Source organism: Pseudophryne corroboree, chromosome 2 (genome assembly GCF_028390025.1).
Source record: "Pseudophryne corroboree isolate aPseCor3 chromosome 2, aPseCor3.hap2, whole genome shotgun sequence".
NCBI lineage: Eukaryota > Metazoa > Chordata > Amphibia > Anura > Myobatrachidae > Pseudophryne > Pseudophryne corroboree.
In genome coordinates this window covers 809,677,283-809,699,752 of record NC_086445.1, presented here as the reverse complement: position 1 = coordinate 809,699,752, position 22,470 = coordinate 809,677,283, and the positions used below count along the sequence as shown (strand labels likewise).

General features: G+C 45.1%; 1 protein-coding gene across 2 annotated transcripts in view; it reads left to right on the top strand.

The window, feature by feature from the left end:
* The first annotated feature begins 736 nt into the window (after positions 1-736).
* Positions 737-22,470, top strand: part of ATP1B1 (ATPase Na+/K+ transporting subunit beta 1) — a 45,303-nt gene continuing 23,569 nt past the window's right edge. The window contains exons 1-3 of one of the 2 annotated variants that reach the window (XM_063955658.1): positions 737-1,246; positions 4,139-4,267; positions 21,433-21,588. In XM_063955658.1, coding sequence (XP_063811728.1) covers positions 1,147-1,246; positions 4,139-4,267; positions 21,433-21,588 — 385 coding nt within the window. In that variant the 5' untranslated portion in view covers positions 737-1,146. Of the gene's footprint in view, positions 1,247-1,795; positions 1,830-4,138; positions 4,268-21,432; positions 21,589-22,470 lie in introns of those variants that run through there. The other variant, XM_063955659.1, reaches the window with a different exon arrangement.

The window sequence follows — 22,470 nt, the reverse complement described above, 5'->3', positions numbered from 1 at the left end:
TATTATTTGCTCCAGGCAAACCTCTTGCATTAGGATCTGGGCGTTGTCCTGCGGAAATGTACCTGAGCAGTGTGTGCACACTGTGTGCTATCAGTCCCCTGACAGTAATACAGACAGTGCTGCGCTCACTGTCACCTCCAGCAGAGAGCTGCTGACTCTTACACTCAGCATTTTATGCTGTGCCTGCTCCCCCCACCTCCTCCTCCTGAGGCAGGTGCGTGATTTCTCTCCTCACGACCTTCATCCTATGTACTCCCAGCAGCAGCAGTGTCTGAGATCACAGACAGAGGCACATGGAGTCCCCGCCGCGCGCGCACACAGGCGCGCTGTTGCGTCGTGACAGTGCCACCCATGCCCGAGGTGCTCCAGTCCCTGTACCCACTTGACGCAGCACATCTTCCGCATTAACCCTTCGTCTGCCTAGCTAGACTTCTACACGGGAGGGGCCGCCTGATCTAAGACTGCCTGGTGTCTGCATAGGCATATAAGCTGAGAGTGACGGCAGGTGCCCGCATTATGCCCCCTCCTCTGCCTGGCATAGGCACATGGTGAGGAGGTTGCGGTGTACAGAGCTGTCCCTGCTCTCCTCCATAGCTGCACTGTGTACCACCCTGGTGTATGTATATATATATATATATATATATATATATATAATATATATAGGGAGGAGGGGCCATGTGGCAGCAGTGGGTGAGTGCCAGTTGGCGGCAGCAGCAGCACACAGCGCCCAGCCCGCACTCACTACTACACACTGTCACTGACTGACTGACTGAGTCACCGCCGGCCCTCCGCCCGTCTCTGCAGTGTGGTAGCCCCGCCTCACACGGCTATTGGGCCCCCGGTACCCGGGCCCGCCTCTGTACAGGAGAGGACAGATATATTAGGAAGTGCAGGGAAGACAGGACTTCGCCGGCTCCAAGTTTCTCTCCCGTCCCCTCTCACCGGCAGCGCCTGGCATTGTAACACCGTAAGTGCTGCCTCTGGCCCCCCTCCCAGCACCGGCAGCCGCCCGCACACCCTCAGCCTTACACACCGCCACTGTTCGGGACAAGGAAGCAGCCGCCGCCGCAGGGCACAGCACCGGGCACGTAATACTACTGTACCTCCCTGTACGAAGCACAAGCAAAGGGGCACAGATCGGAGAGCATGGCCAGGGATAAAGCTAAGGAGTCTGATGGGAGCTGGAAGAAATTCGTGTGGAACCCGGATAAGAAGGAGTTCCTGGGCAGGACAGGTGGTAGCTGGTGTAAGTATCCTCATGCCAGTGTACGGGCTGCGGTGCCCATAATGCCGCCACCGAGATGGATGACTGCAAGGTTACATGGACGTGTCCTCTGCCTGCCCTGTGCCAGGAGGGCGCTGTGGCTGATGGCCGGACCCCCCTGTGCTGTGTGATGGCACCATAGCTGGCTACATGTATCATCATCATTATTATCATTGTGTCTCCTGACTCCTCTGTGCTGCTGCTGCATCCTCTCACTTCTGCATTTTTTTTTTTTTTGGAAAGGGGGGGAGGTCATTTTGAAGGACGCCGATGTAGCCAATCTATAAGAGCTGAGACAAGAGGGAGTGGAAAGCCCTGTGTGTGTGTCATCGTCACCCACTACACAACTCACGAGGGGGGTGGCTCATTGCAGTTGTTGGTTTGCAATGGAAAATACGCAGAAGGCAGATAGTATATGCTGGTGGGGGATGGGCAGGAGGAGAGTGCTGATGATTTCAAGGCTACCGTAATAGAAACCTTGAGGCATCGTCTGAGGATGGCGGCAATGCTGCTCTCATTGTCAGGGGTAACCTGAGAGGGGTAGTTATGGGCATCACTGCTCAAGGTTAGTCAAGGTGACAGGGTAGGTGCATGGTGACTGCTCAGAGCTCTGGCTGCTCGGGAAAGCTATGCAGGTGGAAGATACATGTGAGATGGGAATATATATAGATTCTATAGTGGTTTAGATGGAGGAAAAGGAATAGTCAGGAATGACCAGGTCCTCCAAAGGTCGTATCCTAGCAACTGGTGTAACTCGAGTTGGGCCTCCAAAGTGCACAATGTCTCAGGAATTTGAAACTCCTTAATCTGCTTTGCGTTTCCCTTGCCCTGTATTTTATATATTAATATATTTAGTTTTGAATGCATTTTGGTAGATATGCTAATTTGAATACGATTTGCAGGCTAACAGTACTATAGTGCTATTGTTGTCTAGGACCTTGTGGAGCTGGATTCCAAGGGAGAAACAGTACATAACATGTTACACTTATGTTGCAAAGTATGTAATGCAGACTTTGTAGTGTATTATACTCCCAGTATGTTGTGTTGCAGCTAATATATTTATTTGGTATGATGATCTATGGGTTGCCTACTTCTTGATAAAGCTATTGGCTAGTTTACCTATATTTATTTGTATACAATACAAACAAGCTGACAGCCCTGGCTGTTGGGCTTCTAACAAACAGAATATGTTTTAAAAGAGAAGTTTGTCAAATGTCAACACTCAAGGAAACCAATGTGGCGACTTGATCAATAATGGCTCTTTAGACTAGTGCAAATAAATGTTCGTAAATCGACCTGTCCGCTAAACCTTTTCTATACTGTAATCTTTCCAAAAATTGAAATACACCCAGGTGTTTTGTATATGACAGTTCATTAAAAAGAATCCAACCAGCTCCTGTCATTTTTCAAACACAGCCTGTGACATGGCATTTATGAGCTGATTGGCTGGTACTTTATCTCTCCCCAGTGCTTAGTACATAGACCCCATAGTCCCAATACAGTTCATATATTTTACCTTCATTTGGTTTTGTTTGTATGGATGAACCTGTGTTAGAATTCAGCCAGACTGACCTGTCTGACTGCTCCTTCCTTTTGACATGGAACCTTTATATTGTGGGTCTTCAACCTGCGGCACTCCAGCTGCTGTGGAACTACACATCCCAGCATGCCCTGCCACCATTTTTCTATTATGGCATGCTAAACTGAGACAGGGTATGCTGGGATGTGTAGTTCCACAGCAGCTGGAGGGCCGCAGGTTGAAGACCCATGCTTTACACCATATACTAAGCTTAAATCAGCATAATAGTATGGTCTAACTGGAACGTAAACCTGTGGTTCTGAAAGCATATAGTCTGACGTGCTACAATACATAGTGACAATTCTCTTTTAACATAAAAATAATAGTATGATTCTTCCAGACACTCTTGATTTGTATGGAATTAGGCAGGCAAGCAGCAGAGCGTTTTATATTCCGGAAAAATTATATTAAATATACCACCTATATTAATGATATGAAATCTTTCTAATCTAATAAAGTATACATATTTTAATCTGTATAAAATGAATATTTTAATGAAATATTGAACAATGCAGGTAATCCTGTAGCAACTGAGGCTGGTAGTTCACTACATTACATGACTGTAGTAGAGACTAAGCTCCGATGTGGCGTTTGTGCCAGCAGTGCTTCTCGTTGCCAGAAGCTAAATGATCAAATTAAGTCTTTGGAATTGTGTTCTATCTGTATTGGTGTACATTACGCTGACTGTGTTAGTAAATGGTTGCAGTGTCTATCTTGTACTTCTGTACAATGTCATGTATGTGGCGTGCAGAACACTGCGTTTCCATATGCAAAACATGCCCTGTTTGGATATACAGTGACAAGCGGCTTGAAGCCTGGCAGAATTCACAAGCAGCGTGTTTGCTTAGCAGCAATGGTGCTTCTCTCCTCCTATGTCTGAGCTGTGGAAAAATTTTCCAAATCTCCCTGACGTCACTGACACTTGCTCAATGCTGCCTGGATACCAACATTAACTATGAATATGCCACTTCCTCACACGAGGAAAAGTACAATGTGACTAGGCCGCTGTGTAACCAGGCTTGTTGTTACACAATAGTCATTGACTTAACTAGGGTGTAAAGACACTTCTCACTATCAACACATACAAGCTCAACCTGAAAGTGATTCCAATGCTATATTATGTCACCTATTAACTTGTTAGTTGAAATTGTTCTAAAATAAAAGTTACAGTGTAACTATAGTGCTTTACTTTGTGCCTTTCTGTACTGAACATGATTTTTTTTTTTTAATTAGTTTGAGGTATTACTTGAAAAATGTGTTTTCTGACCTGAACTTTTTCCCCACCTTTTTTTCAGTTAAAATCCTCCTATTCTATTTTGTCTTCTATGGATGTCTAGCTGGTATATTTATTGGGACCATTCAAGTGCTTCTATTAACCATCAGTGATTACGAACCAAAGTATCAAGATCGTGTAGCACCACCAGGTAATGCTATGTTATGTCTGCAGTCTGTGTACCCTTAGGCCTCATTCCCACCTCTTTGCTTTTCAGCCACCAATGTTTGAAAACGATATTAAAAATAGGGTGGATGGCGTTTGTTTGTCTCCACCATGTGTTAGTTCATATGCCTAGCACAATAGCTTGCATCGTTAAAAGAAGCTTTTTACATGCGCTGCACTATTTGTCCCTACACTCTCTGCCCTCATTATCAACTGATTCTCACTTTGCACTGTGCTGCAAATCACAAGTTTATACCTAATCACTGATAAGTTGATAGTGTTGGTTGTAGCCTAGGTCATGGGTCTTCAACCTGCGGTCCTCCAGCTGCTGTGGAACTACACATCCCAGCCCTGCCTCAGTTTTAGCATATCTTAATAGCAAAACTGTGGCAGGGCATGCTGGGATGTGTAGTTTCACAGCAGCTGGAGGACCACAGGATGAAGACCCATGGCCTAGATCAGGGGTGGGCACCTTTTTCCTGCCAAGGGCCATTTTTTTTTCAACATCATTCACGGGCCATTTTTTAAGACCCACCCCCAATGCGCGCGCTCTCCTAGGAAAATAGGCGTGGCCTTACAAATAATGGTCACAGTAATAGCTGCTCACACACACTGCCCCCAGTAATGACAGACACACATAATGCCCCAGTATATGCACTCGCCACCACTGGACCAGGTCCTGAATTCGCAGTTAGTGCCCCATGTTCATACTGTGCCACATTAGAGTGCTCTCCATTTCATATTATGCAACATTACAGTGCCTCAGTCCATATTATGCCACACTGTAGTGCCTCCATTTCATATTGTACCACATTAAAGTGCCCCAGAGTTTTTATGTAACATTACAGTGCCCCCTTACCATTATAACCTCCACTACACACTCCTCTCACTGAAAGTGTAATGTCACACAATTCAGGTTGGTCAGTGGATCGGACCCAATTGCTTAGATTGGTATGCAACGTTATAACCTGGGCCCAGTTTCCCCTAATCCTCTGGACCCCATAGTAGTGGCACCCCTTACACGCACTATAGTTACACCCATACTCGGGAGGGTTCAGGAGTGACCCTCTTAGTAATTTTTGTGACTGAAGCCCATAGCCTATAGTCCCTTATATCCTCTTCAGATGATGTTAGCTGCTGGGGCCAAATTTGGTAAATCTTACGGTTTTGCAGCCCCCGTCGAAACCTATGGGGATGAAGCTGCTTAGGATCCCTCCCTCATACATCTAGTTGACATAAAAATGTGTGTTTTGGGGGGCTATGTGGCAAATATTGAATTTAGGCTTCTACTTTAGGTTAGATTTCCCTTCTGTGCAGTAATTCCATTAGATAATAGTTGAAATGGGTTGGGTTGGAGATGCCGGTGCTCGGGGTGCTGGCAATCAAAATACCAACCGTGGCATCCCAATGTTGAGAATCCTGACGGGGGAAGATACGTATTTTATGTAAAGACAAACAGAATTTTTTTTTTTTTTTTTTTGTAATGGTAATGTGGCCACTCCATAATGGTATAGACATCAGTCCCTCTATTTGGTGGAGACTACAACTTCCATGAACCCCAACATGTCCTCATCAAATTAGTCTGCTCATTTATCTCCGGCAGTAAAATAATACGGGTTCCAGTGTATAGATAGTCAGTCAATAGGTCTACATTATTCCTTTTTTTTTTTTTTTTTTTTTTTTTTTTTAATAGAGTAATTTGTTTTATTAACAATGCAAAAGAGACAAATGGCAGAATAACAGATGATATCATGTAACATATCCATAATCACAGTCAGAGAATATTAAAATGTTGTATGTGCATACTCCTATTCTCCTCAATACAATTTTTTACAACTCCTAAACCGGCAACAAAATAAAAATAAGTTGCTGTCTAAAACGTCGAGTGCTCAGCGACATTCTAAACCGTCTACACATCATGGATCGGTATTCAATATCTCCATATAACAAAAAGGTAAAGTTATGAAGGAAACTCGGGTGTAGAATGGGTACAATCTTGCCAGAAAGACCAAATCTCCCTGTACCTAGTACTAGCGTTATTTTGCATATAAGCAAAGCGTTCCATAAGCACAGTATCATTAACCAATGATTTAAAAGAGGATAATCTGGGTCCAGCAGGTGCCATCCACTTCCTGGCAATACACACTTGTGCTAAAGCACACATATTATATAGATATAATTCCTCCCATTTAGAGAGGGAGTCAGAGACACCCGTGCCAAGGATGCATACCCGTGGAGTAAGCACCACCAAAGGGATACCCGTATCCTCCAGAATCGACCCGACACCCCTCCAAAATACTTGTAAAACACCACACTCCCAAACTAAGTGCCAAAAGGTTTCCTGGGGAGCATTAGATTTAGGGCATAGTGTGGTGTGTCCATTCCCAATCTTGCTCAGTCTCACAGGCGTCATATAGGTCCTGTGAAGAATATAAAACTGAATTTGTTGAAATCTGAGGGATTTAGTAACTGTACAAGGGTATTCTCTAGCGAGATCCCACTCCTCATCATCCAAATGACCCAAGTCAGCCTCCCAACACACTCGGAGATGGGAGAGAGGATCAGTGTGAAGCTGAGCAAGAAGAAAGTACGCCAAAGAGACAGTCCTATGGCGTCCAAGGATAAGGAGAGAGGTTTTAGTAGGATAAGCATTAATGGAGGGTGGAGAGACCCCAAATTGTGTTTGGAGAGCATGCCTGAGTTGAAGGTATTTATAGAAAAAGGAGTTGGGCAGACTAAACTCCTCCTTAAGTTGTTGGAATGACTTTAATACACCATTACAATATACCTAGGATAGGGACACAACAGCCCTAGGGGCCCAAGCAGTCTGTCTATCAAAAGAGGTCAACTCAGGTAGCCAAAGTGAATGCCAGAGGGGGGTGTCTGGGTCCAAATCCTCAAATCCAGCTAATTTACGGAGCGCCTGCTAAATTTTAACAGATTGGAAAACTATAGGGGGAGAGTATGTAGATACAGACCCACTCAGTAAAACCTGCATGGGAGTGAGTACAGGATAATAACGGTGAATAAACTCACAATGCAGTGAGCAAGCATCCACAAGGTCGACATGCTTTGAGTCAACATTGTCAGAAGGTCGATAAGTAAAATGTAAACGGTGCTTAATGTCAACAGATTCAAAAGGTCGACATGACAAGTCAACAAACAAGTCCTTCTTTTTCTTTTTTGGCGGGGGAAGGGGGGGGGGGGGGCGTGGTAGGTTTCACATGATTTTAAACTTTTTCTTGATTTACCATCCACGTGGACAGGAATTAGGAATAGGACCTGTGGCGAGCGCAGCGAGCTGTCTTGCATGAAGATTTGTGAGGGTACATGTTTATACTGATTGTTGTCACAGATGATGAAACATGCAAAATAACACCCCAAAAACTATACTTGTGTCGACCATTTCCATGTGGACCTTTTCTTCTGTTTACTTTTTGACCCCGTTGCCGTATGGGGTTGACCTAATGACTGACTAATTACTGTAGATCTTCTATTCCACTCCCAAACAATACACTAAAAGGATTTAGCCTGAGATATTGAGTTGTTGATCCATTATACAGATAATGCTTACGACAATTATGGAAAGAAACTTATGGTTATATAATATAATCAGTAGTACACGAGAGGCGGCACTCTGGACGTCTTGTGTAAAGAAGGGAGTGTGACCTTCTTTACTCAAGACGTCCAGAGTGCCGCCTTTAGTGTACTACTATTGGGTCCCATTTCTGACAGATTGGGTAACCAGGAGGGCACCAGGACACCGTAAGATTTAGAAAGCAGAGGAGTGCCGGCAGATCCGAGTTTATATATAATATGGGTTCAGTATGATATCCTGGCGGCTGGCTTGGTGGCTCGCTGCGTTTGCCACAGGTTATGGGAATAGCCCATGTGTGCCGGGATTCTGACTGTCTGCACTGCCAGTTGTCGGGATTCTGGCATCTGTATGCTGAACGCCAGGATACCGACAGCCTGCAAATTAAGCGTATATAGGCCCTCATTCCGAGTTGATCGCTCGGTAAAAATCTTCGCATCGCAGCGATTTTCCGCTTAATGCGCATGCGCAATGTTCGCACTGCGACTGTGCCAAGTAAATTTGCTATGTACTTAGGAATTTTACTCACGGCTTTTTCATCGGTCTGGCGATCGTAATGTGATTGACAGGAAATGGGTGTTACTGGGCGGAAACAGGCCGTTTTATGGGCGTGTGGGAAAAAACGCTACCGTTTCCGGAAAAAACGCAGGAATGGCCGGAGAAACGGGGGAGTGTCTGGGCGAACGCTGGGTGTGTTTGTGACGTCAAACCAGGAACGACAAGCACTGAACTGATCGCAGATGGCGAGTAAGTCTGGAGCTACTCTGAAACTGCTACGAGGTGTGTAATCGCAATATTGCGAATACATCGTTCGCAATTTTAAGATGCTAAGATTCACTCCCAGTAGGCGGCGGCTTAGCGTGAGCAACTCTGCTAAAATCGCCTTGCGAGCGACCAACTCGGAATGAGGGCCATAATATGTACTGCTACTTTGTCCTGACGACGGAGCTTTGGGCTCCGAAATGTTGACGGCGAATACACTGTTTTTGAACCTGTACAGTCTCAGAGTGCTGTTTATTGTTGGACCTGCATACATTGCTGATTCTGGCACCTGAGCGTATTGACAGTTTTTGGGAATGCCGGCTGCTGCTGTATGGATACAGATAGAGAGAGAAAGATATATGAGAGAGAGAGATATATACATAGGGTGCGCTAATGGTAATAAGTCGTTTTGGTTTGTATACTTTTTTGCAAATGGTCACCCAGTGTTACACCATAAACTATTCAAGAAACTGATATCAGAATAAAATACCCCAAAGTTTATTCCTGGTATAAAGACAGAGGCTTCTAAAACATACCTTTAAATTATATTATTACAAGGTATGATACATATAGCTGGTATTAATTTACATAGCTGAAATCGTTTTGACCTGTCCCAAAAGGATGCTGATGTTTAGGCTATCACCTCACCTTTACGGGTGTGAGCTCTTTAGGTGAAGATCCTTTTTAAAGGTACAGGCAATTACAACACCGATCCAAGAATGACCCTACACGTTTCGTCCACATAGCACTTCATTGGGTATAGTTCAAAAAATCAGTTGGATACACTCAACGGGGATTTTTATATTCAAAAAAGTTGGATTCTCAAGTGAGCTTTAATAAACCGAAACGGTCTTAATGGGATAATACCAGTATATGAATGTAACAAACAGTCCCAGCTGGTAATAGCCAGACTGACTTTGTCACTATGGTATGTGCTAATCTCTCTGTTCAGCAGCAATAGCTTTTTTTTTTTTAAATATATAAAATTGCTTGAACAAACTGTATATAAATAGTATGCCTCAGACGCTGTCTTTGTGTATATACAGTATGCACAAATCTAAATTGTCATTAATTCTTATTGTTATATAAATGTGTAACAATTATACATTTTAATGAAACACATTTAACTCCTTCAGTGGTATGCCTGGAAAATTTCCGTGGCAAGCTGCGCTGTGCAGACTGGCAACCCCACAAATTTTCTGGGCATGCCACTGCTCCCCCTCCTTCCTCCTTACACTCCGCTTGGCCGGCCCGGTGGATGACGCGATCGCAAAACTCCGCCAGCCGAGCGGAGTACAAGGGAGGGAGGACAGGATGTCAGTGCTGGCGGGCTAGTGCCCACCAGCAAATGCTGCCCAGGAGATGGCCATCGGTGGGTTATCCATCGATGGGTAACAATGGTGTAAAACCATCTGGAATAGAGCCATCGATGGTCATCCCTGATTTACAGTACACATGCGGGCAGACCAGGGGGGCGTGGCTCAGTGGGTGTTAGGCGGCGGAGCTAAGCTCTGTGTCCTGACACTTTTAGGCAAAAAAAAAAATCAAGTCGGTAGCACTGAACCATCGATGGCGGGAAACAATCTGGTTCTCCCCCATTGATGGTAAAAGTATTTGACATTGGTCATAGATCATCGATGGTCGATGGCCATCCCTATCTACCCCTAAGGTAACAAGCATGGATCCCAGAGCATAAAACCCCTGGCAAAAAGCACAGGTAAAAAAAAAATTTTTTTAAACCTGCCCTGGGAGGTATGGCCAAAGTCCAAAAACCCGCCACTGAAGGGTTTAGTAATAACCAAAGGCTAGTGTAACTGGAAAACTCCAGCACCTAATGTTGATATTTTTTGTCTGTAGAATCTCTATTATTGGACAGGGATAGACAAAGCAGTACATAGCAAACATTAATAAGGGGGGTTGTAGGAGAAGAGGAGGTGTGTGTGTGTGTGTGTGTGTGTGTGTGTGTGTGTGTGTGTGTAGGGGGGCTTATCTCAACGTGCCTCCAGGTTAGTAGGTAAAGCTACAGTGCCAAGAGAAGCTGAGACATAATTGAAATATATTGACTCTGCAAATTCTCTGTATGTACGCGTAATGCAAATACTACATTATTCAATATTCTGCCTAGATTATCTTCCAGCCAACAGCAAGCCTCTGTCTACGTCCTGCACAGCCCCTATCTTCCTACATCTGCTGCTTTCCAGCTCTGCGATATTGCAGCATGTTATACAGTGTAGGTCTGATTATTAAGATCAAATGTTTATGTCACACAACATGTTAATGACACACATTTTGGATCCATTTACATTAAAAATGTGCATATATGTGTTAAGGTCATGATGTTTAAATACATAGTGACACATGTCCCTGCATATTGTGTAAGCAGATTTCTTATCTTAAGTAAACTTGCTGGGAGAGCACAATGTAAAACCTCCATACCCACAGTGGGAAGTACATTTTTTGCCTAGTATGAGATCACCCCTCCTTCCTCTATAGATCACTGCTACTTCCCCTATCTAGCTATGACCTTGCCATTCACTGACATAGCCAATGATTCACTGTCAAGATCCTTTTGGGTTTTTTTTGTTACGTCTTCATAAACGTATGATGCTTGTTTTTAAATTAGTCCAAATGTTAAATAGAAACGTTTTAGTATTCTATTAAATATACAGTACTGTTGTGATACCTTTTTAGGCTTTACAGTTATCTAATTATCAATAACACTTATGTTGGGTACACACTGGCAGATATATTGGTTGATCAATTGATCAGCCAATATATTAACTGATCGGCGGGTGTGTACAAACAACATCGTTCAGACATATCACGTTGGCCACAGACAATGACAAATATCTGTAGATGCATTGTTCTGTGTGTATGGCCGACCCGCTGCCGTGCGATAGATCGGCCGTTCAACGCTTCGCCTTTATGGGTGGAGTGCGGCAGTAGTAAGGTGGGGAGTGTGAGCAGGACATACCAATGGCCGTGTCAGTATGGTGCGCAGGTCTCATCGGTGTCATAGCGTTCCTCTCCTGAATCACCATTTCATCGCCCCACCACCTTGCCTGGCTATATAAGCCAGCGCCAGACAGGAGGCAAGCAGTCAGAGGAGGAGCTGAGAAGTCCTCCTGAAGACTCCTGGGTGGGCTCACATGGCCCCCGCCCCCCAGGGGAAGATCACAGAAGACGACACTGGAGGAAGCCTTGAGGCTGCAGCCTTACAAAAGAGCTTAGATGCCTCTAAGTGAAGGTGCAGAGCAATAAAATATTAAAACAGTCGATGTTGTGTGTTTTATTTTAATATTTCCATTACAGGTGGACTATAGGTACCAGCAGGCCCTTATTGCTCTGCATGCTGGTGATTGTGGTTCTCCAAATACAAGCATGCGGGGCAGGCTTGCTGGGATTTGTAGTCCCACTGTGAAGGACAATATTACTTTATACACTAGCATAAGCTATCTATCCCACATCCACCGCCCAGGGGTGTGTGGAATAGCCCCTGGAGGTGGGAACCCCTTTATTGAAGGGGGTTTCCCAGATTTTTTCCCTAGGAATCCCCGGCCTGGGCTGACTAATTTGGGGGAATGAATGCTTTGGCTATGGGACGCTGTCAAGTGTGTTCCATGGTTGTGGCATTACCTTCTTCTATTGAGCCTGGTTCTAAAAATACAGGAAACCCCTACTCCATTAACACCCCCTCCCCTCCATATTTTTAGAACAAGGACTGGCTCCAATGCTGGTTCATTAAATATGGGGAACAGCTGCACATTTAGTTCCCCATATTTCTCTGACGTCCTAAGTGGATGCTGGGGACTCCGTCAGGACCATGGGGATTAGCGGCTCCGCAGGAGACAGGGCACAAAAGTAAAAGCTTTAGGATCAGGTGGTGTGCACTGGCTCCTCCCCCTATGACCCTCCTCCAAGCCTCAGTTAGATTTTTGTGCCCGGCCGAGAAGGGTGCAATCTAGGTGGCTCTCCTAAAGAGCTGCTTAGAGTAAAAGTTTTGTTAGGTTTTTTATTTTCAGTGAGTCCTGCTGGCAACAGGCTCACTGCTACGAGGGACTTAGGGGAGAAGAAGTGAACTCGCCTGCGTGCAGGATGGATTGGCTTCTTAGGCTACTGGACACCATTAGCTCCAGAGGGATCGAACACAGGCCCAGCCATGGAGTCCGGTCCCAGAGCCGCGCCGCCGACCCCCTTGCAGATGCCGAAGAGTGAAGAGGTCCAGAAACCGGCGGCAGAAGACTTTTCAGTCTTCATGAGGTAGCGCACAGCACTGCAGCTGTGCGCCATTGTTGTCAGCACACTTCACACCAGCGGTCACTGAGGGTGCAGGGCGCTGGGGGGGGCGCCCTGGGCAGCAATGAAATACCTATACTGGCTAAAAGATACATCACATATAGCCCCTGGGGCTATATGGATGTATTTAACCCCTGCCAGGTCTCAGAAAAACGGGAGAAGAAGCCCGCCGAAAAGGGGGCGGAGCCTATTCTCCTCAGCACACAGCGCCATTTTCCCTCACAGAAATGCTGGTGGGAAGGCTCCCAGGCTCTCCCCTGCACTGCACTACAGAAACAGGGTTAAAACAGAGAGGGGGGCACTTATTTGGCGATATGATTATATATATTAAGATGCTATAAGGGAAAAACACTTATATAAAGGTTGTCCCTGTATAATTATAGCGTTTTTGGTGTGTGCTGGCAAACTCTCCCTCTGTCTCCCCAAAGGGCTAGTGGGGTCCTGTCCTCTATCAGAGCATTCCCTGTGTGTGTGCTGTGTGTCGGTACGTGTGTGTCGACATGTATGAGGACGATGTTGGTGAGGAGGCGGAGCAATTGCCTGTAATGGTGATGTCACTCTCTAGGGAGTCGACACCGGAATGGATGGCTTATTTAGGGAATTACGTGATAATGTCAACACGCTGCAAGGTCGGTTGACGACATGAGACGGCCGGCAAACCAATTAGTACCTGTCCAGGCGTCTCAAACACCGTCAGGGGCTTTAAAACGCCCATTTACCTCAGTCGGTCGACACAGACACGGACACTGACTCCAGTGTCGACGGTGAAGAAACAAACGTATTTTCCATTTGGGCCACACGTTACATGTTAAGGGCAATGAAGGAGGTGTTACATATTTCTGATACTACAAGTACCACAAAAGAGGGTATTATGTGGGGTGTGAAAAAACTACCTGTAGTTTTTCCTGAATCAGATAAATTAAATGAAGTGTGTGATGATGCGTGGGTTTTCCCCGATAGAAAATTATTGGCGTTATACCCTTTCCCGCCAGAAGTTAGGGCGCGTTGGGAAACACCCCTTAGGGTGGATAAGGCGCTCACACGCTTATCAAAACAAGTGGCGTTACCGTCTCCAGATACGGCCGCCCTCAAGGAGCCAGCTGATAGGAGGCTGGAAAATATCCTAAAAAGTATATACACACATACTGGTGTTATACTGCGACCAGCGATCGCCTCAGCCTGGATGTGCAGCGCTGGGGTGGCTTGGTCGGATTCCCTGACTGAAAATATTGATACCCTTGACAGGGACAGTATTTTATTGACTATAGAGCATTTAAAGGATGCATTTCTATATATGCGAGATGCACAGAGGGATATTTGCACTCTGGCATCAAGAGTAAGTGCGATGTCCATATCTGCCAGAAGATGTTTATGGACACGACAGTGGTCAGGTGATGCAGATTCCAAACGGCACATGGAATTATTGCCGTATAAAGGGGAGGAGTTATTTGGGGTCGGTCCATCGGACCTGGTGGCCACGGCAACAGCTGGAAAATCCACCTTTTTTACCCCAAGTCACATCTCAGCAGAAAAAGACACCGTCTTTTCAGCCTCAGTCCTTTCGTCCCCATAAGGGCAAGCAGGCAAAAGGCCAGTCATATCTGCCCAGGGATAGAGGAAAGGGAAGAAGACTGCAGCAGGCAGCCCATTCCCAGGAACAGAAGCCCTCCACCGCTTTTGCCAAGTCCTCAGCATGACGCTGGGGCCGTACAAGCGGACTCAGCTGCGGTGGGGGGTCGTCTCAAGAGTTTCAGCGCGCAGTGGGCTCACTCGCAAGTGGACCCCTGGATCCTACAAGTAGTATCCCAGGGGTACAGATTGGAGATTCGAGACGTCTCCCCCTCGCAGGTTCCTGAAGTCTGCTTTACCAACGTCTCCCTCCGACAGGGAGGCAGTATTGGAAACAATTCACAAGCTGTATTCCCAGCAGGTGATAATCAAAGTACCCCTCCTACAACAAGGAAAGGGGTATTATTCCACACTATATTGTGGTACTGAAGCCAGACGGCTCGGTGAGACCTATTCTAAATCTGAAATATTTGAACACTTACATACAAAGGTTCAAATCAAGATGGAGTCACTCAGAGCAGTGATAGCGAACCAGGAAGAAGGGGACTATATGGTGTCCCTGGACATCAAGGATGCTTACCTCCATGTCCCAATTTGCCCTTCTCACCAAGGGTACCTCAGGTTCGTGGTACAAAACTGTCACTATCAGTTTCAGACGCTGCCGTTTGGATTGTCCACGGCACCCCGGGTCTTTACCAAGGTAATGGCCGAAATGATGATTCTTCTTCAAAGAAAAGGCATCTTAATTATCCCTTACTTGGACGATCTCCTGATAAGGGCAAGGTCCAGAGAACAGTTGGAGGTCGGAGTAGCACTATCTCAAGTAGTTCTACGACAGCACGGGTGGATTCTAAATATTCCAAAATCGCAGCTGTCTCCGACGACACGTCTGCTGTTCCTAGGGATGATTCTGGACACAGTCCAGAAAAAGGTGTTTCTCCCAGGAGGAGAAAGCCAGGGAGTTATCCGAGCTAGTCAGGAACCTCCTAAAACCAGGAAAAGTGTCAGTGCATCATTGCACAAGGGTCCTGGGAAAAATGGTGGCTTCTTACGAAGCGATTCCATTCGGCAGATTTCACGCAAGAACTTTTCAGTGGGATCTGCTGGAAAAATGGTCCGGATCGCATCTTCAGATGCATCAGCGGATAACCCTGTCTCCAAGGACAAGGGTGTCTCTTCTGTGGTGGCTGCAGAGTGCTCATCTACTAAAGGGCCACAGATTCGGCATTCAGGACTGGGTCCTGGTGACCACGGATGCCAGCCTGAAAGGCTGGGGAGCAGTCACACAAGGAAAAAATTTCCAGGGAGTGTGATCAAGTCTGGAGACTTCTCTCCACATAAATATACTGGAGCTAAGAGCAATTTACAATGCTCTAAGCTTAGCAAGACCTCTGCTTCAAGGTCAGCCGGTATTGATCCAGTGGGACAACATCACGGCAGTCGCCCACGTAAACAGACTGGGCGGCACAAGAAGCAGGAGGGCAATGGCAGAAACTGCAAGGATTCTTCGCTGGGCGGAAAATCATGTGTTAGCACTGTCAGCAGTGTTCATTCCGGGAGTGGACAACTGGGAAGCAGACTTCCTCAGCACGACCTCCACCCGGGAGAGTGGGGACTTCATCGGGAAGTCTTCCACATGATTGTGAACCGTTGGGAAAGACCAAAGGTGGACATGATGGCGTCCCGCCTGAACAAAAAACTGGACAGGTATTGCGCCAGGTCAAGAGACCCTCAGGCAATAGCTGTGGACGTTCTGGTAACACCGTGGGTGTACCAGTCGGTGTATGTGTTCCCTCCTCTGCTTCTCATACCTAAGGTACTGAGAATTATAAGACGTAGAGGAGTAAGAACTATACTCGTGGCTCCGGATTGGCCAAGAAGGACTTGGTACCCGGAACTTCAAGAGATGCTCACAGAGGACTCATGGCCTCTGCCGCTAAGAAGGGACTTGCTTCAGCAAGTACCATGTCTGTTCCAAGACTTACCGCGGCTGCGTTTGACGGCATGGCGGTTGAACGCCGGATCCTAAGGGAAAAAGGCATTCCGGAAGAGGTCATTCCTACCCTGGTCAAAGCCAGGAAGGAGGTGACCGCACAACATTATCACCACATGTGGCGAAAATATGTTGCGTGGTGAGAGGCCAGGAAGGCCCCACGAAGAAATTTCAACTCGGTCGATTCCTGCATTTCCTGCAAACAGGAGTGTCTATGGGCCTCAAATTGGGGTCCATTAAGGTTCAAATTTCGGCCCTGTCGATTTTCTTCCAGAAAGAATTGGCTTCAGTTCCTGAAGTCCAGAAGTTTGTCAAGGGAGTACTGCATATACAACCCCCTTTTGTGCCTCCAGTGGCACTGTGGGATCTCAACGTAGTTCTGGGATTCCTCAAATCACATTGGTTTAAACCGCTCAAATCTGTGGATTTGAAATATTTCACATGGAAAGTGACCATGATGTTGGCCCTGGCCTCGGCCAGGCGAGTGTCAGAATTGGCGGCTTTGTCTCACAAAAGCCCATATCTGATTGTCCATTCGGACAGGGCAGAGCTGCGGACTCGTCCCCAGTTTCTCCCTAAGGTGGTGTCAGCGTTTCACCTGAACCAGCTTATTGTGGTACCTGCGGCTACTAGGGACTTGGAGGACTCCAAGTTGCTAGATGTTGTCAGGGCCCTGAAAATATAGGTTTCCAGGACGGCTGGAGTCAGGAAAACTGACTTGCTGTTATCCTGTATGCACCCAACAAACTGGGTGCTCTTGCTTCTAAGCAGACGATTGCTAGTTGGATGTGTAGTACAATTCAGCTTGCACATTCTGTGGCAGGCCTGCCACAGCCAAAATATGTAAATGCCCATTCCACAAGGAAGGTGGGCTCATCTTGGGCGGCTGCCCGAGGGGTCTCGGCTTTACAACTTTGCCGAGCTGCTACTTGGTCAGGGGCACACCCTGGCTGAGGAGGACCTGGAGTTCTCTCACTCGGTGCTGCAGAGTCATCCGCACTCTCCCGCCCGTTTGGGAGCTTTGGTATAATCCCCATGGTCCTGACGGAGTCCCCAGCATCCACTTAGGACGTCAGAGAAAATAAGAATTTACTTACCGATAATTCTATTTCTCGTAGTCCGTAGTGGATGCTGGGCGCCCATCCCAAGTGCGGATTGTCTGCAATACTTGTACATAGTTATTGTTACAAAAATCGGGTTATTATTGTTGTGAGCCATCTTTTCAGAGGCTCCGCTGTTATCATGCTGTTAACTGGGTTCAGATCACAGGTTGTACAGTGTGATTGGTGTGGCTGGTATGAGTCTTACCCGGGATTCAAAATCCTTCCTTATTGTGTATGCTCGTCCGGGCACAGTATCCTAACTGAGGCTTGGAGGAGGGTCATAGGGGGAGGAGCCAGTGCACACCACCTGATCCTAAAGCTTTTACTTTTGTGCCCTGTCTCCTGCGGAGCCGCTAATCCCCATGGTCCTGACGGAGTCCCCAGCATCCACTACGGACTACGAGAAATAGAATTATCGGTAAGTAAATTCTTATTTTTATGAACCAGGACCGTCTCGAAGATCCATGGGCTGGTTCCATTTTACAGAGAGACTGTGGGAGAGAACACAGAGCAGAAAAGACTGTTCCTTTTCCTGTGTGCTCTTTAGAAGACCAGCCCATTATGTAAAGTGCTAAAAGATTTGACACCTTTCAGGGGATCAGTACTAAATGCCGGCAGCCGGAATCCCGGCGATCGAAATACCGACGCCGGAATCCCGACCACACAATCCCGACGGGTGGCGAGCGGAACGCAGCCCCTTGCGGGCTCGCTTCACTCGCTACGCTCGGCACACTTATATTCTCCCTCTATGCGTGTCGTGGACACCCACGGAGGGAGAATATGTCGGGATTGTGGCGATCGGGATTCTGGCCGGCGGCATCTTGACCGCATCCCCCTTTCAGGGCTATGATCTGCCAGTGTGTGCAGAGCAAAGATTAATTGGCCAATGTCCTCAACAACAGATATATCTGCAGATGGCAGTGGTGGTCTGTCAGTGTGTACCATCTGCAGATATACTGTATATGTAGATGTGCCTTAATTTATACTAAACGTATTCTTAACTGACTGCAGCAAATGATGCGCTTAGTCCAGTGTTAGTATGAATTTCATTTAAGGTGTTAAAAAATACAGATTTCATTTTTATTCATAAACACTTTGATATATTCAAACAAATCTGTACGGTCCACAGAAGTTTCATTCAAAGAAGTCAAATGTACTGTAGGTTACATTTCAAATACATTATGCCTCCAGCCTAGTGCTAATAGTTTCTCAGACTAGTGGTTGTGGGTGTTTTGTTATTTCTTTTTTTCTTTGTTCTGAGATCTTCCTGTGTTACAGGTTATTCCACAGTGTGGTATTACAAATATTTAAAAGAAAAGCTAAATCTTGCTTGAACCTGGAAATCTATGGTTGCCATCTCGGTATCAGTCTGTTAAGGGGGGTACACACGGAGAGAGCAGTACCTAAATTCTAAGCAATCTGACTAGATTGCTTAGAAGTTAAGCACTGATCTCTCCGTGTGTATGCCCCACAGCGATAGTGATGCACAGCCCCACGCGTCGCTATCGCTGGTGCTAGATTGGCCTGCTGGGTGAAATGAGCGCCCCTTCCCCATCGCGCTATGCTGAGCGGTCTGGCCTTTACACTGTGTCCTGCTAACCGTAGTAGATTGTTGCACTATTGTCACCATGAAAGTAAAACCCTTGAATCTTGAATATGAATAAGCAGTAAAATGTATAGCCTGTTAAGCAACTCTTTGTAGCAACCTGTAATTTTCTAATCTCCATTTGCCACAATTACATTGTTTGTGTACTTCTGAAATTGTGGTTTATTTTTTTTAGACATAATCTATTGTATCCATCAGCTATGCACCGTGGAGTTAGGCTGTATAGTCCACAAAATGGCTATCAATTCATTAGAGAATACTGACAACACTGACTCATAAGACATATCTCCATGCCTCATGGTTATGATGGGGGGTGCGTGTGTTCTATTTATTTAGTCCATTGACCGCACTAGGGAGGTCAGGGAGAGCCTATTGGTGAGATCTGTGATTGACTGGTGTGGCAGAATATCCCTGCCAACAGGTAGTAACAAAATTAAAAACCCGTGCACTTACAGAGAGGGTCAAGGTGGTGAAGAAGATGTGGAAAGAGAAGTTGTTTTCCCCATCCTGAGTAAAATAATTAGTGGAAATGGGCACATGGTGTGAGAACTTCATGTCGCACAAGTGCTTGGTTTGTCTGTTTTGTTTATTTTCTGCAAGAGACAGGCCAATCTTACTGCTTGGGCTTCAGGACTACTGGTGACTGCCTCCCCAAAAGTTTACTAAATAACTTGCAGCAACAGATATAGAGCCAAATTCAATAAGCCGCAAAATGCGATAATGCGATTGCAGTTTTCACTGCTTTTTTTGTAGCAAAAACAGGATTTTTGCAGGTATGCGTGCTCCCATGATTAGGCTATTCAATTGCATATTCTCAAACGGGGTTTCTGCAAAAACGGTTGTTGGTAGTGGAAAAATGGCTAAATCTGCCTGTACCCCCCCCCCCACCAAAAAGCTAAACTAACATCAGAAAACAGTATAAAAGTTTATTATTGGTTATATTATTGGTTATAATAAAAATTTTAGGTACTTAAATTGGGTCAAATGGTTATGTGCATATTTTTATTTTAAATGATTAACTTTTTCCCCCCAGCAAAATAAGTGCTAAAATTAAATTTGGGGTACATTAAAAATTGGTGTAAGCATATTTGGGTAATTTGAGGTTATGTTTTTTTTTCAAGTGGAAACAGACTGATTACTCCCACCTGCAAGTCTAAAAACACGTCCCCCACTCATAAAACACCCCAATATACCTGTCCCATACCTTGTACCCCAATTTCCATCACTTTGCACTTTTTCACCCCAAAAATTACGTCATTATTGGCCAATAAAAAATAATTAAACTTCTTAGTGCCTGATTAGTCATTCATAGGGGGTGCCAGGGTTTCAGAACCAAATCCTGACATTTTTAACTTCTAATAGAGGATTAGCCCCCAAGTTTCTCACCTGCTCAGAGTTGGTGAATTGAAATTTGCAGTAAAATGAACGCAAATCCATTTTCGCTGATAATTGAATAGGCCTTTTTGAGCATTTACTGCAGTTCACAGTAAATTTGCATTTATTACCGCAAGGCTAATTGAATACGGCCCATTGACTTTGATCAGTCTTGTCTCAGACTATAAGATTTGACTGTTGACTTCAGCAGATGTATTTGTCATGCTTGTAAAGATGTTGTGTTTTTTTTTTTTCCAAATGTAATCTGTACATAAGCAAACTAGTTCCCCACACTCTTGGCAATATGCACAAGTGCAACTAACTAAAGCTTTGCTAATCTGTGACTAAGGGTGTGTACACATGGTGAGAATTTTTCTTTAGATTTTGACTATATAGTCAAAATTGCAAGAAAAGTTAGTGCAGATCGCAAGGTGAAAGTCACCTTGCGATCCCGATGCGCGGTCCCGCCAGGTCGGCATCTCAAGAAAAGATAGACTGTGCAGGCAAGTCAATCCTTGCTAGATCGGTGTACTATATAGTTCATCTCACATGTCAATGACATCTCACATAAGCCAAAATCGTAAGCACACATAGTCCATATCTCAAGAAAAGTTAGTCAAAATCTGTGCTATCTGGGCTCCGGGGAGTTCAAGGGAAATCGCAAGTGAAAATCGGGCATAGCAAGGATCTCACCGTGTGTACACACCCTAATTAAGCTAAGCATTAAAAATGTACATGTATTGTTTTTATTTTATATGTAACACGCTTAATATCTGAAAGTGCTGCAGTGTAAGCCGAATGAATCTTTCTCACTGAGCGATGTAAATTTATTGTTTTTCTTGTTGTATTCAAGGACTGACCCAGGTGCCCAAAGCAATTAAAACAGAGATCACGTACTCACTGAATGACCCATCAACCTATGAAGGATATGTAAGCAGCATTTCTAAGTTTCTGGACAAGTATAACAGCAGCAAACAAACAGACCCACTGATTTTTAAAAACTGTGGAGGTGCGTATTAAATTGTATTTTTGTTATAGGACTGTGGGTTACTCTGTGTATCTAATACACCAAAAGATAAAGATTTCGTAGTCTTTTACGGGTACTGTCAAAGTAAAATGCTCCTTATTGTAAAGTTGGCTAGACCGTCCTCTAGATGAATATTACCAGGAGTTACTGAAGGTATTATAAACTTGTGGATGCCTCCAAGATGTTTAATGACCTTCAGTGAAAGCTAGCGCTACTTGGCATCTTGTCAAACCGTGACCACTACTTGGTGTATGCTTGTAGACATGAATATGCAGAGAAAACTTCACTCCTCAGAATGTTGCAGCATACACTATGGGAGACATTGACTAAAGGTCGATTTTTTTTTTTTTTGATTTTTTTTTTTGTATTTTTTTTTTTTTTTTTTTTTTTAATTTTATTTAAAAATGAATGAAAATCTAGCTCAATCAGTGTTGGGGTTCAGGGGCTAATAGGTGATTTTTAATTTATTTTTAAACATGTTTTGGCCCCAGAAGTACAACATCAACGTTAAATCGATCAAAATCAACCTTTAGTAAGTTACCCCCTATGAATTATTTGTTTTGGTATATAACGTTTTGAGCATCGTAATTCTGTCACAGGCGACATAGTACAGCATTATACTTGACATCAACAAAACATGCAAATCCCAAATAAGGTATTGATGGCTTTTTCACAAAAGGGTAGTGGTATAGGAATAATAGCTTGAAGAGACAGATGGACAAGATGCAAAAGAATAGTGAGTATACAATACATTAGGCCAATCATAGCAGTTAGCAATAGAATTTAGTCCTCTCCGCTAAAATGGGGGCATACCCTTATCCAATACCTCTGTGTTATACCAAGTAGTTAACTGTGCCGCTTTCC